We start from the raw sequence: 13,442 nt of genomic DNA on the forward strand, positions 1-13,442 counted from the left end.
TCAGGCTCTAGGCTGAAGGCGGCGCCAAACTGCTGAGCAATCCGGGCTGCCCCTTGAGACTTGAATTTAGAATTGGATTACAGAAATGGTGTTGTAATCACAGGAGTAGCTTATTTATTTTCATGGTTTATTTTAATTGCATACTATTGAGCAAATTCTGTTTTTCACAGGTAACCTTTATACCTAGGTATAATTTTTATGTGCATTCATGTGCAAAGCTGAGTTTTTAAAAAGTTCAGTAGAGCTGCAGCCTTCCTAATCAGTGACATGTTTACAAGAAGTTGAGATATATGGAAAAAGCTAGCAGGAGAAGCTTTATTCCAAGGTCTGCATACAATCAAGGTGGCCTGGTAGCTTAACTGATGTGTTTACATTTGGTTTTTAACACAGTTGAGTGTGTATGCTGTTTTTCATTACACATTAATAAATATGACAAAGACATTATCATAGCTTTTTAAATAAGAAAACTTTGAAAATGGAATGCAAGCGAAACATTTATGGAACCCCAAAGCACTTTCAGGAGGCCCTGGGTTCCCACTGATGTTGCCAGTGCTCATTTACAAACATCTGGTTTAGATTACCAGCACTATACTTTATTGTTCTGCTTTTCTTCATAGACCATTTAAGCCAATGTTTAGGGCAAAGATTATTTTGGGTTATCTGAATCCATGCCTTGGCTTTTCTAGTGATCATAAGAAACAACCTTATTTAGTTTATTATGCTCTAATTTTCTGTAATGAGATAACTTCAAAATGTGTCTTCTGTGGTATTAGGTTGGTTATGTGTGGGTCACTCTCTATTTGTAGAAATGAAGATGCCACACTGATGGGATACAATTGTTCTAATTTAGGAAGGGCTACAAGAATCTTTATTTTTTAAAGATTTATTTATACATGAGAGACACAGAGAGAGAGAGAGAGAGGCAGAGACACAGGCAGAGGGAGAAGCAGGCTCCATGCAGGGATCCCGATGTGGGACTCCATCCAGGAACTCTGGGATCACGACCTGGGCTGAAGGGAGACATTCAACCACCAAGCCACCCAGGTGTCCCATACAATAACCTTAAAAAAAAAAAAAAAAAAAGGGCGGGCTGATGGGGTGCCTGGGTGGCACAGTCAGTAGAGTATCCGACTCTTGGTTTTGGTTCAGGTCATAATCTTGGGGTCATGGGATTGAGCTCTGTGCTTAGTGGAGTGCTTGGAACTGTCTCTCCCTCTCCTCCTGCCCCATCCCATTGCACTTGTTCTCTCTCTGTTCTCTCACTCAAATGAATGGTTAAGTCTTTTTTTTTTTTTTTTTAAAGAGGGCTGATAGTATTAGGAAAACAGGATTTTAACTTACATAAGTTGTTTCATAAGCAGCTTGTTTAATATTAATAGCAGTTGGTCTTTTCATGTTAACATGAAAAGGTTAGATTTTAGCAGTATCAATGTAGAGGGTCATCTGTACTTAAATATTGGTGATTTGGTTTTGAACAAAAGAAGGCATATGGCTGAATATTTTATAGTTCTCTGTTCTGTTAGGGGCTAACAGACTTTGACTCAATATAGGAAAATTCCTGAATGTCAGCGTATTCCACAAACATTTTTTAGGAGCTCTCCATGTCAAAGTAGTTTTACCTAGGGAAGAACCAAGACTTCCAAATAAATTTAATTGAGGATTTTAAGAGGAGTTCCTCTCCTTCATCTTCCTTTTTCTCTTCCTCTTTTTTTAAAATGACTCTTTTGCGGGGCGGGGGGGGTGGGGCGCCTGGCTGGCCCAGTCAGTAGAGTATATGACTCTTGATCTCAGGGTTGTGAGTTTGAGCCCCATGTTGGGTGTAGAGATTACTTAAAAATAAAATCTTTAAAATGAATGAATGAATGAGTGACTCTTTTGGGCCACTGTACAATTTTTAACTAGCCATGAGGCCTCCAAAAATAGCAGCTTAAAACTCTTGACAATATTAAGTACTGGAAACAAATATGATTTCTGGGTGCCAAATGCACATGTCATGTTTTACACAAAAATGCCTGACTCAGAATCAATGGCTCATCTTAAGTTATTTCATTAGTATTAATGAATGACAGACACACATTTACCAGATGAGTAATAGGAGCTAAGGTATGTCCCTCTGTGGCTGTAAGAGTTATTCTCTGAACAGAGTTAGCTGGTGCGTTCTTGATTGGATTTGTGACCTTGATCTTATTAACACCTGCTCTAAGGAAAGATGAAAGGGAAGCATCTTGCCAGCTACATCCTTTTGCTTTCTCGGTAGGTACTGCAAAGATTGCCTGGAGTTAAGGGCCTGGAGATCTGTACTAACCAAACTAAGTCAATGTTTTGCTGCACTTGTCTTTGGTGACTGAGCTAAAGTGGGTTTTTTTCTTGAATATGTGCCAAATTAGTAAAATCATATGACTTTTATGTCTGTCGGTTTTTGGACCATTATAGGATAGTCATCAGAGACATCTGCTGATTATTTTCATTATAAATGTCTTTTCTAAATAACTGACTCCTGGGTTACTTTGGGGTGTCTAAAAGCATATAATGGAAGCAAAAGAAATAAAGAAATAGGTTAACACATAACTTGAATTAGAAGGAAAATTCCATTTAAGAAATGAGAAATGAGTAGATTACGGAATATTCCTATAAGTTCCCAGACCTATTTTAATGGTGGGAAACTTATTTTTACAGTATTTTCCTTTTGATGAATACTCCATAAATACAATTGATGGAGAAGGGATATTTGTAAAAGGCCACAAAAAATTAAAGATGCTTGATGTAACATGGGTAGTTTTAATCTCATACAATGTGTCCTTTTTTAGGAAATTTTTTTTTTTTTTTTTTTTTTTTTTTTTTTATTTATGATAGTCACAGAGAGAGAGAGAGAGGCAGAGACACAGGCAGAGGGAGAAGCAGGCTCCATGCACCGGGAGCCCGATGTGGGATTCGATCCCGGGTCTCCAGGATCGCGCCCTGGGCCAAAGGCAGGCGCCAAACCGCTGCGCCACCCAGGGATCCCCCTTTTTTAGGAAATTAAAATTTGATAGGCTATTTACTAATGTGCTGGTTCTATTATTATTTTCCAAATTAGTTTATTGTGCTGCTTGCAGTCATGCTTCTTAATCATCTTAATAATTTAGCTTAGCTTTGTATCTCAAATTTTGTTACTGGAGGTAGCTGCTTCAGAGAGTTTGTTTCTGTGATTTGTATTCTGTAATTCTTTATAAAACTCTAAGGATTGTGATCACCACTTATTTTGGTCATCAACAGAGGGTCAGTCCTTTGGACTGGGCACCTTCAGTTATATTGTCTACTCAATATTCCCCACAATGCGATAAAAATAAGCATCTCCCTTTATTTCATATAAGGACGTGAGGCTCAAAGAAGATGTGTTTCTTTCATTTACTTAATAATTGAGGTACTGTATGCCAGGCATATTCCAAGTGCTGGATTATTGGAATGTAAGTTCATGGGTCCAGGAAATCACAAACTGACTGTAGAGTTCAGACTTAAAGCTGTTTGATTCCAAAATGCTTATGTTTTCACATTGAAGTTGGAGCTGTTATTTGAAGATGTTCTGGACTTACTTTGTTTTACTTTATTTTGTCTTCAAGGTAACTCTTACATGAAGAGTCCTGTGTAAATTGATCTCTAGTGATTTACTCTTTTATCTGAGAATTTTCACAGCACAATTGAAATAACATAAAACAATGTATATTGCTTTAAACTCCTATTGTATTTGGGGAGTTGCAGCATCTCACATAATAAGAACCAATGGTTAGAAAATATTGGAACAGTAGAAAAAAATTGGTTTCTGGATCTCAGTTACCTAAAGTACAAGTGGGGATGGGGATAGTAATAAAAAGAACAGAGGTCTTAAGCCAGAATTATATCAAACTCAGTGAAAATAATTATGGTTTAGTTGGGGAAGGTAAAAGAAAATGATTTGACTTAAGTTTAAAGCACTGTACAGACCTGTTCCAAAGTCAGGGATACACTGTTGGTAGGAATGTAAGTTGACCTCACCTTTATGTAGAACAATTTAACAATATTAAGATCCTTAAATATATTGGTGTCCTTTGATGCTATAATTCTTTTTTTTTTTAAAGATTGTATTTATTTATTTGACAGAGAGGGCACAAGCAAGGAGAGAGGAAGGCAGAGGGAGAGGAAGCAGCAGGGAGCCTGATGCCAGCAGAACTTGATCTCAGGATCCTGGGGTCATGACCTGAGCCAAAGGCAGATGCTTAACCAACTGAGCCACCCAGGTGCCCTGTAGTTCTATTTCTTCAAATCTATTTTCTGAAAGGAAATACAAGATGTGCAAAATATGTATTACATGTACATATATACACATATGCACACTTGTATGCATACACACTTGCAGTGTTCCTTAAATGTCCAAAGATAGGAAATTGGTTAAATTAGGGTATATATAAGTGGTAGAGCATGAAAAATATTTGAAGATATAGTCATTCTATAGTAAGTGACAAGGCAGGATACAAAACTGTGTGCAGAGAATAACCCCAACTTTAACTTATGTACATCAGAAAAATCAAAGGAAATATCTCAAAATGTTAATGATAGTTATAATAGGTAGTGCAATTATAAGTAATTTTGATTTTCTTGTATACAGTTGTCTGGGTAATAATCTTATGGGTAACTGTATTTTTCTTTTGGAATAAGATGCAAAGTCTTGAAAAGCTATTCTCTTTGACTTCCAAGGCCTTTTTTGGGTCTTGTTTGCCTTTTGGGTTCAGGCTATATAATTGAAATTGCTTAAAAAAAAAAAAAAAAAAGAAATTGCTTTTAAAAGTCTGATAGGGGATCCCTGAGTGGCTCAGCGGTTTAGTGCCTGCCTGCAGCCTAGGGCGTGATCCTGGAATCCTGGGGTTGAGTTCCGCGTCAGGCTTCCTGCATGGAGTCTGCTTCTCCCTCTGCCTCTGCTCTGCCTCTCTCTCTCTCTCTGTGTCTCTCGTGAATGGACAAATAAAATCTTTATTAAAAAATAAATAAAAGTCTGATAGATAAATGGAGTAACATTCTAATTAAGAGTGTTCTTTTTCATGATAATGTTTTGAGCAGTGGTATATTTTACTTTCAGGTGGTTTGTTTAACTTGCTAGGTTAGAGCAGCATGCTGATGAGGCCCAGTCATGGATTGGTGTTCATGAAGGCCATTTAGCTTTTGTTTCATTTCTAGATATTCTTTTTTTTTTTTTTTTTTAAGATTTTATTTATTTATTTGAAAAAGAGAGGAAGAGAAAGTGAATGAGAGGGAGAGTGAATCTGAAGCTGACTCCATGCTGAGCACAGAGCCAGATGCGGGGCTTGATCCCACCACCTCGAGATCATGAGCTGAGCTGAAATCCAGAGCCACCAGGCACCCCATCATTTCCAGATATTTTAAGTCTGGTTTTAGGAGTTACTGGCAGTGGTTGAGGAATGGTAGTGTATATATGGATTATCCAGTATATATCCATGATCAGAAAAACTGCTCAAAGATCATGGATAACCGAGTATTAAATAGTTTTTGCTTTCTCCTTGTATAAGCATAGGCTTTATCTTTTCATTTTTAAATAGTCTGATCTAAATACCTGATGATGATTAAGAAAAGTGTCTGAATATTAAGAATATTACATGAAGGGATGCCTTGTGGTTCAGTAGTTGAGCATCTGCCTTTGGCTCAGGTCATGATCCCAGGGTCCTGGGATCAAGTTCCACATCAGGCTCCTCACAAGGAGCCTGCTTCTCCCTCAGTCTCTACCTCTCTTTCTGTGACTCTTATGAATAAATAAATAAAATCTTTAAAAAGAAAGAATATTATAAGAATAACACCAAGAATAAACTAAGAGAACGTTTTGGGACCAAAAAAATATCAATCTTGAAGACTACATATGGAAAAATTTTCATGGAGTAATAATATTATTTAAGAAAGAAAAATGATACTATAGTAGTAGCTGTAGAAGTGTGACTTTTTTTTGCTTGTTAATCATTAGACTGTTGGTGCATTATGTAAGTCAAGAGCCCTGAATCTTCCTGCTTCCTGATAAATGGCTATATGTGAGCAAATTCTAAAGAGATGATGTCTTTAAAAGTAAAATACGTTATTATGGGAATTGATGTTAACAAGTAAAAATCAAAAGCATAATTTGGATAAAAGAATAAGTTATAAGTTAAGTGTATGATGCTGTGATGTCATTGAACTGAGATTGTAGAATTTGAAATTATTTCCTATTAAAACGGCTAAGACCTGATGGGTACTACAGTTCTGTATTTATTTACTGTTTGATTTTTCTATTTTCTCACAGGTGATTGGTCTCTTGGATGTTTTTACACCTGCAAGGTCTCTGGAGGAATTCAATGATGTGTGAGTGAATCTTTTGTATTTGCCTTCCTCAGCTGGATAATGAAGATTAGCAGCCCACTTTTATTCCTGCACTATTTTGCAGTATACAGACTTGAAAAAATTCTTTATTCCTACCATCCAACTCTCCTAGGGAATGGGGATGGATACAGAGATGTATATTATGTGTGGTGTAAATCCACAAGGGAGGGGTGGCCCCCCAAACCCCTGCATTGTTCAAGGCTCAACTATGTATTAGTATTTTCATAATTTCAGGCACATTGTGAAGATTCAGCGGTGAGTCCTTGCAGGAGTTCCATGGAAAGGAGCGTAGGGAGTGTTGATTATGATTTTTGTCCTCAAGTTACCTGTCCCCATTTTTATTTTTATTTTTTTTATTTTTTTATTTTTTATTTTTTATTTTTTTTTAATTTTTATTTATTTATGATAGTCACAGAGAGAGAGAGAGAGAGAGAGGCAGAGACTCAGGCAGAGGGAGAAGCAGGCTCCATGCACCGGGAGCCCGATGTGGGATTCGATCCCGGGTCTCCAGGATCGCGCCCTGGGCCAAAGGCAGGCGCCAAACCGCTGCGCCACCCAGGGATCCCGCCTGTCCCCATTTTTAAAGAGACACCTTCACACTTCACATCATTATATTCACATCAAGAAATATAGCCACGCCCTGGTTCCATATAAATTCATCTCTCTCTTTTGTCCTAGTTATGTGTGGAAATGGTACTAGACCTGCATGCTCTTCCTTGAAGTAATAGATTTCTGTTTTGAAACAAAGGGCAGGTCTCATGTATTAAGAAAGCTACTTACATAGTGCTAGTTCTCCCAGTGCTAACCTGAGAGTCTTAGGAACCAGTAGTGGAGGTTTGGGAAAATGAAACAGGAGAGAAAGCAGCTATGAGGATGTTTATTTAGTAGGTAACCATTGTGGGTGACTGTGCTGAAAACTACCAGGATCTTGTAGGAAACAGTGTGAATGCACCTCAGATAGGGAGCATTTATCCCTTGACCCTGACCCCACTGGCAAGGGTTTGCTCCAGCGGGCATTAATGCCATCTCATGTCCAGGTTGCACATGTGTGAGATGTGTGAGTACAAGATAGATTCCAGCAGATGCTCTCATGCATGTAGGAGCCGTCACTGTAGCTTTCCCAGTATCTGAATTAGCAGACCTCCCTCCCATCAGATATACTATACCATAACAGAGAAGGAATAGCTTAAATTCAGAGTAGTACATTGACATTTTGGAATTCCTACCTGGAAAGGGTTACTGTTGTGAAAATCAAAACAGAGTTGCAGATCATGACTGCTTCTTTCTTTCTTTTTCTTTTATTTTTTTAAGATTTTATTTATTTATTCATGAGAGACACAGAGAGAGAGGCAGAGACACAGGCAGAGGGAGAAGCAGCCTTCCTTCGGGGAGCCGGTTGTGGGACTTAATCCTGGGATTCCAGAATCACGCCCTGAGCTAAAGGCAGATGCTCAACCACTGACCCAGGCGTCCCATAGCTGCTTCTTTCTTAACCTCTACCCCCTCCCCACCATTGTCCCCAGTCCTGAACTTAACTGGCTTCTCCCTACCCTTATCCTGTGTCCAGTTTCTCCTACCTTTATTTGTCCCAGGCTGAGTGCAAGCATCATTTGCTCTTTTCACAGAGAACAAGCAGGGGGATATGTTTGAGCTTGTGTGTTTTGTCTAATGAAAAGGTGAAAGAAAAAAGATGAAAAGAAATGTAGAATGTGAAATGTAAAAAGAAGCAGGAAAGGTAGCAAAAATTTTTCCCCATCTTGTGAACTTAGTTGGAAGATAATATGGCTGAGAGTAGAAGATGAAAGTGAAGAATCTGGCCCAAGTATGAGAATTTCTATCCACATTAACCTTGATCCTGCTAATGAAAGTTTAAGAAACAAGTAAAGGGAAAAATAGGTAATAACCAAGAACATAGAGCTCTGCTTGGCCCTGGAATATAGAGGCTTCCAAAGATTATCAGATGCTACCCAGCCAGGGCACATGGTTGCAAATTGTTGAGCCCTGCTGCAGGGTATATTTGGAAAAGAATATTGCAGAATAATGTTTTTTTTTTTCCTTTAAAATTAATTTTTAGGGATGCCTGGGTTGATATTTTGGAATTCCTACCTGGAAAGGGTTACTGTTGTGAAAAACAAAACAGAATTGCAGATCATGACTGCTTCTTTTCTTTTTCTTTTCTTTTCTTTTCCTTTTCTTTTCTTTTCCTTTTCTTTTCTTTTCTTTTCTTTTCTTTTCTTTTCTTTTCTTTTCTTTTCTTTTCTTTTCTTTTCTTCTCTTTTCTTTCTTTCTTTTTTTAAGATTTTATTTATTTATTCATGAGAGACACAGAGAGAGAGGCAGAGACACAGGCAGAGGGAGAAGCAGCCTCCCTGGGTTGAGCATCTGCCTTTGGCTCAGGGCGTGATCCTGGAGTCTCAGGATCGAGTCCCTCATCGGGCTCCCTGCATGGACCCTGCTTCTCTCTCTGCCTGTGTCTCTGCCTCTCTCTCTCATGAATGTGTCTGCCTCTCTCTCTCATTCTGTGTCTCTTATGAATAAATAAAATCTTTAAAAAAAAAGAAAATTATTCTTTTAGAGCATCTTTAACTTTACAACAGAATTTAGAGGGAATGCAGATTTCCTGTATACACCCCTGCCCCCCACATGCATAGACTCCCCCCTTGTCAACATCACTCCTCAGAATGGTTCGTTCTTTCTTTCTTTCTTTCTTTCTTTCTTTCTTTCTTTCTTTCTTTTTCTTTCTTTCCTTCCTTTCTTTCTCTTTCTTTCTTCTTTCTTTCTTTCTTTCTTTCTTTCTTTCTTTCTTTCTTTCTTTCTTTCTTTCTTTCTTTCTTTCTTTCTTGTTATGTCATGTGGCTCACCTTAGTGCTGTAATTCTATGGATTTGGACAAACATGTAATGACATGTTAACATTTAATATTGTACAGTGTATTTTCACTGCCCTAAGAATGATGGGTTTTGGTATTTTCCCTAGATGTGGAAGAAAAGCTGAAGCTGAAGTAATGTATTCGTGAATACCTCTGGAAAACATTTAAATCAAGTCTGAGCTATACTCTAAAATTTTGGGTCTCATGAGGATGGATTTATTTAACAAAGGAGTTGGTGAATTGCCAACCTGGGAAAATGCTGTATTTTAGTTTAATCAGGCATTCTGGAACTGGATTATGAACCTGTGTTTTTTTTTCCATGTGAAAAGATCTTATTTAAGGCTAATGTCTATTTGAAAGGTGAAGTTTTATCCATTGTTGTGCCTTTGGGTCCTTTATCCGTTTGAAGGCCCACTGACTACAAGCATACTCACTGAACTAAAGTCGCATTTATTTCTTCATTCACTCAGCAGATATTGTTGCTACGGAGTAGGAATCTGTTCTTTCTACTTAACTGTACCTGGGTTTTGGCCATTTGTTTATTAATTTCCAACTTTATTTTATTTATTTATTTTTTTAAATTTTATTTTATTTATGATAGTCACACAGAGAGAGAGGCAGAGACATAGGCAGAGGGAGAAGCAGGCTCCATGCACCGGGAGCCCGATGTGGGATTCGATCCTGGGTCTCCAGGATGGCGCCCTGGGCCAAAGGCAGGCGCCAAACTGCTGCGCCACCCAGGGATCCCTATTTCCAACTTTATTGATATAGTTATAGTTACATAGAACATTGTGTAAGTTGGGTTCTGATTATTTACAAAACAAGAACTGAGTTCATCTCTTGGGAGCAAATCTCAGTACCACTTGTTGAATGTTTGCTGAACAAAGTGTTAGAAAAAGCCTCCAGATAATGGGAAACACCACTCTTTCCCCTTAATGAAATCAAAATCTTACTGGGGAAGGAAGTAAATTCAAAACGCTTTTGTAACCGAGTTACCAATTGGGTGTAAGACCTTGGACAAGCCACTTTGCCTCTCTGACTCCAGTGGTTCTCTAATCAAGCCTCATAGGCAAATGATGAAAATTGGGGTGGTAGATTTCTGAAATGATTTTAATGCTGAAGAACCTCTGAAGATAGAATGATGAACCTAAGTTTGCCTTTAGAAAATGTTTCATTGTTTGTTTTTCTATGATGTTTGTATTACTGGAAAAAAAATAGTACTTGTCCAGGACTGTGGTTATTTCAGTGTTTTCCAAAGTCATTTCAGACTTTGCATAAGAGACCAAACATCTTCACTTACAATTGCAAGGTTTGCTAATTTAAATAACTTTTGGGCCAGATAAATAACATAAATGAGGCTTGTAACCCTGTATTCTACAACTGGGAGTGGTAGGATCTGTGGTAAAACAGAATATTCGTACTTTCTTAAAGCAATCAAATTCACATTAAAACAAAACAACCAAACAAACAAAAACCCCAGTATTCTGGCCAAATCCAACACGCTGAAGGCTAGAGTGGTTCTACAGGTTAGCAGGTCTAGAGCTGGCTATAATTTTGAACATGAATTTTTCGTGCTAATTAATAAAATCTCTAGTTACTTTTCATATTAACAGTCAGCTTTTAATCATGTGTTATGTGTATTTGTGCCTTTAGGTTTCAGTTAGCACTTTTATCATACAATTAAAATTTTTACTGAATTTTTAACCTCTTGGTTAATAAGCATTGTGCATACTTCATTTGTAAGACTCTTACTTTTGAGAGAAGAATGATAGTGAGTTTTGGTCATTAGGAACAATGTGCAGTTACTGACTCTAACAGAGATATTCTTTGGAAAATGTGGAATTAAAAGATGAGTATATCAAGTTGTTCTTGACTGCCATATGATGTGGTTGCACAGATGGCAAAATTTTATAGAGATATATCTAGACCTTTTAATTGATTGGAAATCATTTGGACATTCCTATTGGTTTCTTGATGGTATTGACAGGAAGTGGCATATACATATGCACACTCATGCTGTAAATATTTAGTTACCAATAGAAGTCCAAAAATTTTAAATGGCCAGTATTAGAACCTAACCTCTATTGTAAGCTGCACCTTTGTGGAACAGTATTGCCTTTTCTTAGTTATAGTGGTTCTCTGATCAAGCTTAGGTAGTGAAGAGTTTTTGGGCTTGGAGCTATTTCCTCAAATTTCAGGAAAACTGAATTGTCATGGTAAGCGGAAAGCAGTCCCTATTTACCCCTTTTTCCTTTTTTTTTTTTTTTTTTTTAACAATTTCATATTGCAGGTTTCTCATACCTGAGTTGCTTCTCTCTCCTTAGTTCTTGAAGAAGGAAACGAAAATATGGTTTTAGATTCTTCTATGATCTAGCAGAAGACCTTACTATATGGTTGGTCAGCAGCCATTGTTTTAGTGGAAACCAGTGGGCAGAGTATCACCTAGTTTAGGGTTACAATTGATAAAAATGATCGTCTAACCAATAAGCAGCCTTTTTTTGTCAGTATAAAAGTTGCTAAGCATACCGAATAGGTAAAGGGAGTTTCTGGATTTACATTTAACCTGACTTCATTCAATATTTGAATACTCATCCTATACTGGGCATAGGACTAGTCTCTGGGGGATGTAAACATGATCCCTAATAATAGAGGTGAGACTCCTAATGAGAGAAAAGAATATTTTAAATAACCAAACAAAAGACAGGGTGGTCAGTTCTGGAAGATCCTACATGATTTGTTCCTGTGCACTCTCTGATCTCATCTATGTTCTTTCCACTCGTTCTCTACATTCTAGCCACTCTGGCGGCTTTGTTCTTCCTTGAGTACAGACACCTACATTTTCAGTAGGACCTTTGCCCCGGTTTCAAACATTGGCCTGAATACTCCCTGCCATATCCATTTGACTGGCTCCTCCATTTCTTTCAGGACTCTCCTCAAAGGTCTCTTTACCACAAGCTCTTTCCCCCTCACCACCATAGCTGCAATCTGCCTCCACTGTCAGTGTCTGCTCCTCACTCCACTCTGTTCTTAGCATATTTTAACATCCTATGTTTGTTACTGTGTCTTTGGCTAAATCTATTTCTGATCACGTTTTCCTTGATCCAGGGCTACGATTATTATTTGAAAGTCTGCTAACACTTCTTATTGAGTAAATACTGTGATCGGTTCTATGTAAGCTGTCAAAACGAAAGGCATTCCAGTTGCAATGTGGTACCTGTTTTTCATGAGAGAAAGCATAATTGTTTGCCTAAAACAACTAACGATCAAGTCAAATTTGTAATGTTGAGGCAACACATAGGGTATTCAGTGATATCAGAATGTGAAAGAAATTTAGTGGAGGAAAGCCTCTGTAGAAGGTAATAACTATATTTGAAGAAACAGATAACTATGGATGGGACATAGTTGAAATTTATCCCGAAGAAATGAAGGAAACGTGTAAAGTGTACAGAAAAAGAGATTAGCGTTGAATGGAGAATATTAAAGGAGTAGATAATCATTGATTTTTCTTCTATATTTGGATAAAAAGTGTGTACTAAATTAGCAAATAAGCATTATCTACTTGGAAATAATGCTTTCTTCCATAGCTGTGAAAGAAATACCCAGTCTTGTTTGGGCTTATAGAAATACTTTTATTCTTTGAAAATAGGCTGAGTGCCCAAGATAGGTAATAGAAGAGAAGTAGTCTAGGAGAAAGATGAAGGAGGTGAGGCTCCTTGTAGATGCCTTCCCTGGCTTACACTTGAAAACTGAATAAATTACAAATCCTTTAAGAAAATACCATTGAGTTTTTGTCTGACATGTCAGTAAGATGCCTCTTTTTTGTCAGATGAGGTGATTTCAAGCCATCTTTCCCTCATTAACTCCTTCCTAAGTCTGGGTTGGGGCCCTCTCCTCTATGTTCTCTAGCACCTTGATGTTCCCTTTAATAGTTCTAATCATGCTCTATTATGATTTTCTATTTGTATATGCCTTCCTTTCATCTTTTTCGTCATGGCATCCCCAGTGCTCAACAGTTAATATTTGTTGGTGGAGTGATTGAAGAAATGACCTTGTGCTGTCTTGTTTATAACTGGTTGATGACCTAATTTTTCTGTAGTACACTCAGTGCATTCTCTTTCAACTAGCTTTTTTGTTTTTATCCTGTAATGTAGACCATATGGTAGAAGATTGAGTCTAGTTTGGTTAATGCAGGTAATTTAGAG

The 13,442-nt window shown here is 37.7% G+C and overlaps 1 protein-coding gene across 4 annotated transcripts in view; it reads left to right on the forward strand.

Annotated features, from left to right (window-relative positions):
- Positions 1–13,442, forward strand: part of MAPK14 (mitogen-activated protein kinase 14) — a 75,960-nt gene that overhangs the window by 26,534 nt on the left and 35,984 nt on the right. For all 4 annotated transcript variants that reach the window (XM_025418570.3, XM_025418569.3, XM_025418568.3 and 1 more), the window contains exon 3: positions 6,296–6,354. In XM_025418570.3, coding sequence (XP_025274355.1) covers positions 6,296–6,354 — 59 coding nt within the window. The remainder of the gene's footprint in view (positions 1–6,295; positions 6,355–13,442) is intronic.

Source organism: Canis lupus, chromosome 12, assembly GCF_003254725.2.
Source record: "Canis lupus dingo isolate Sandy chromosome 12, ASM325472v2, whole genome shotgun sequence".
Lineage (NCBI taxonomy): Eukaryota > Metazoa > Chordata > Mammalia > Carnivora > Canidae > Canis > Canis lupus.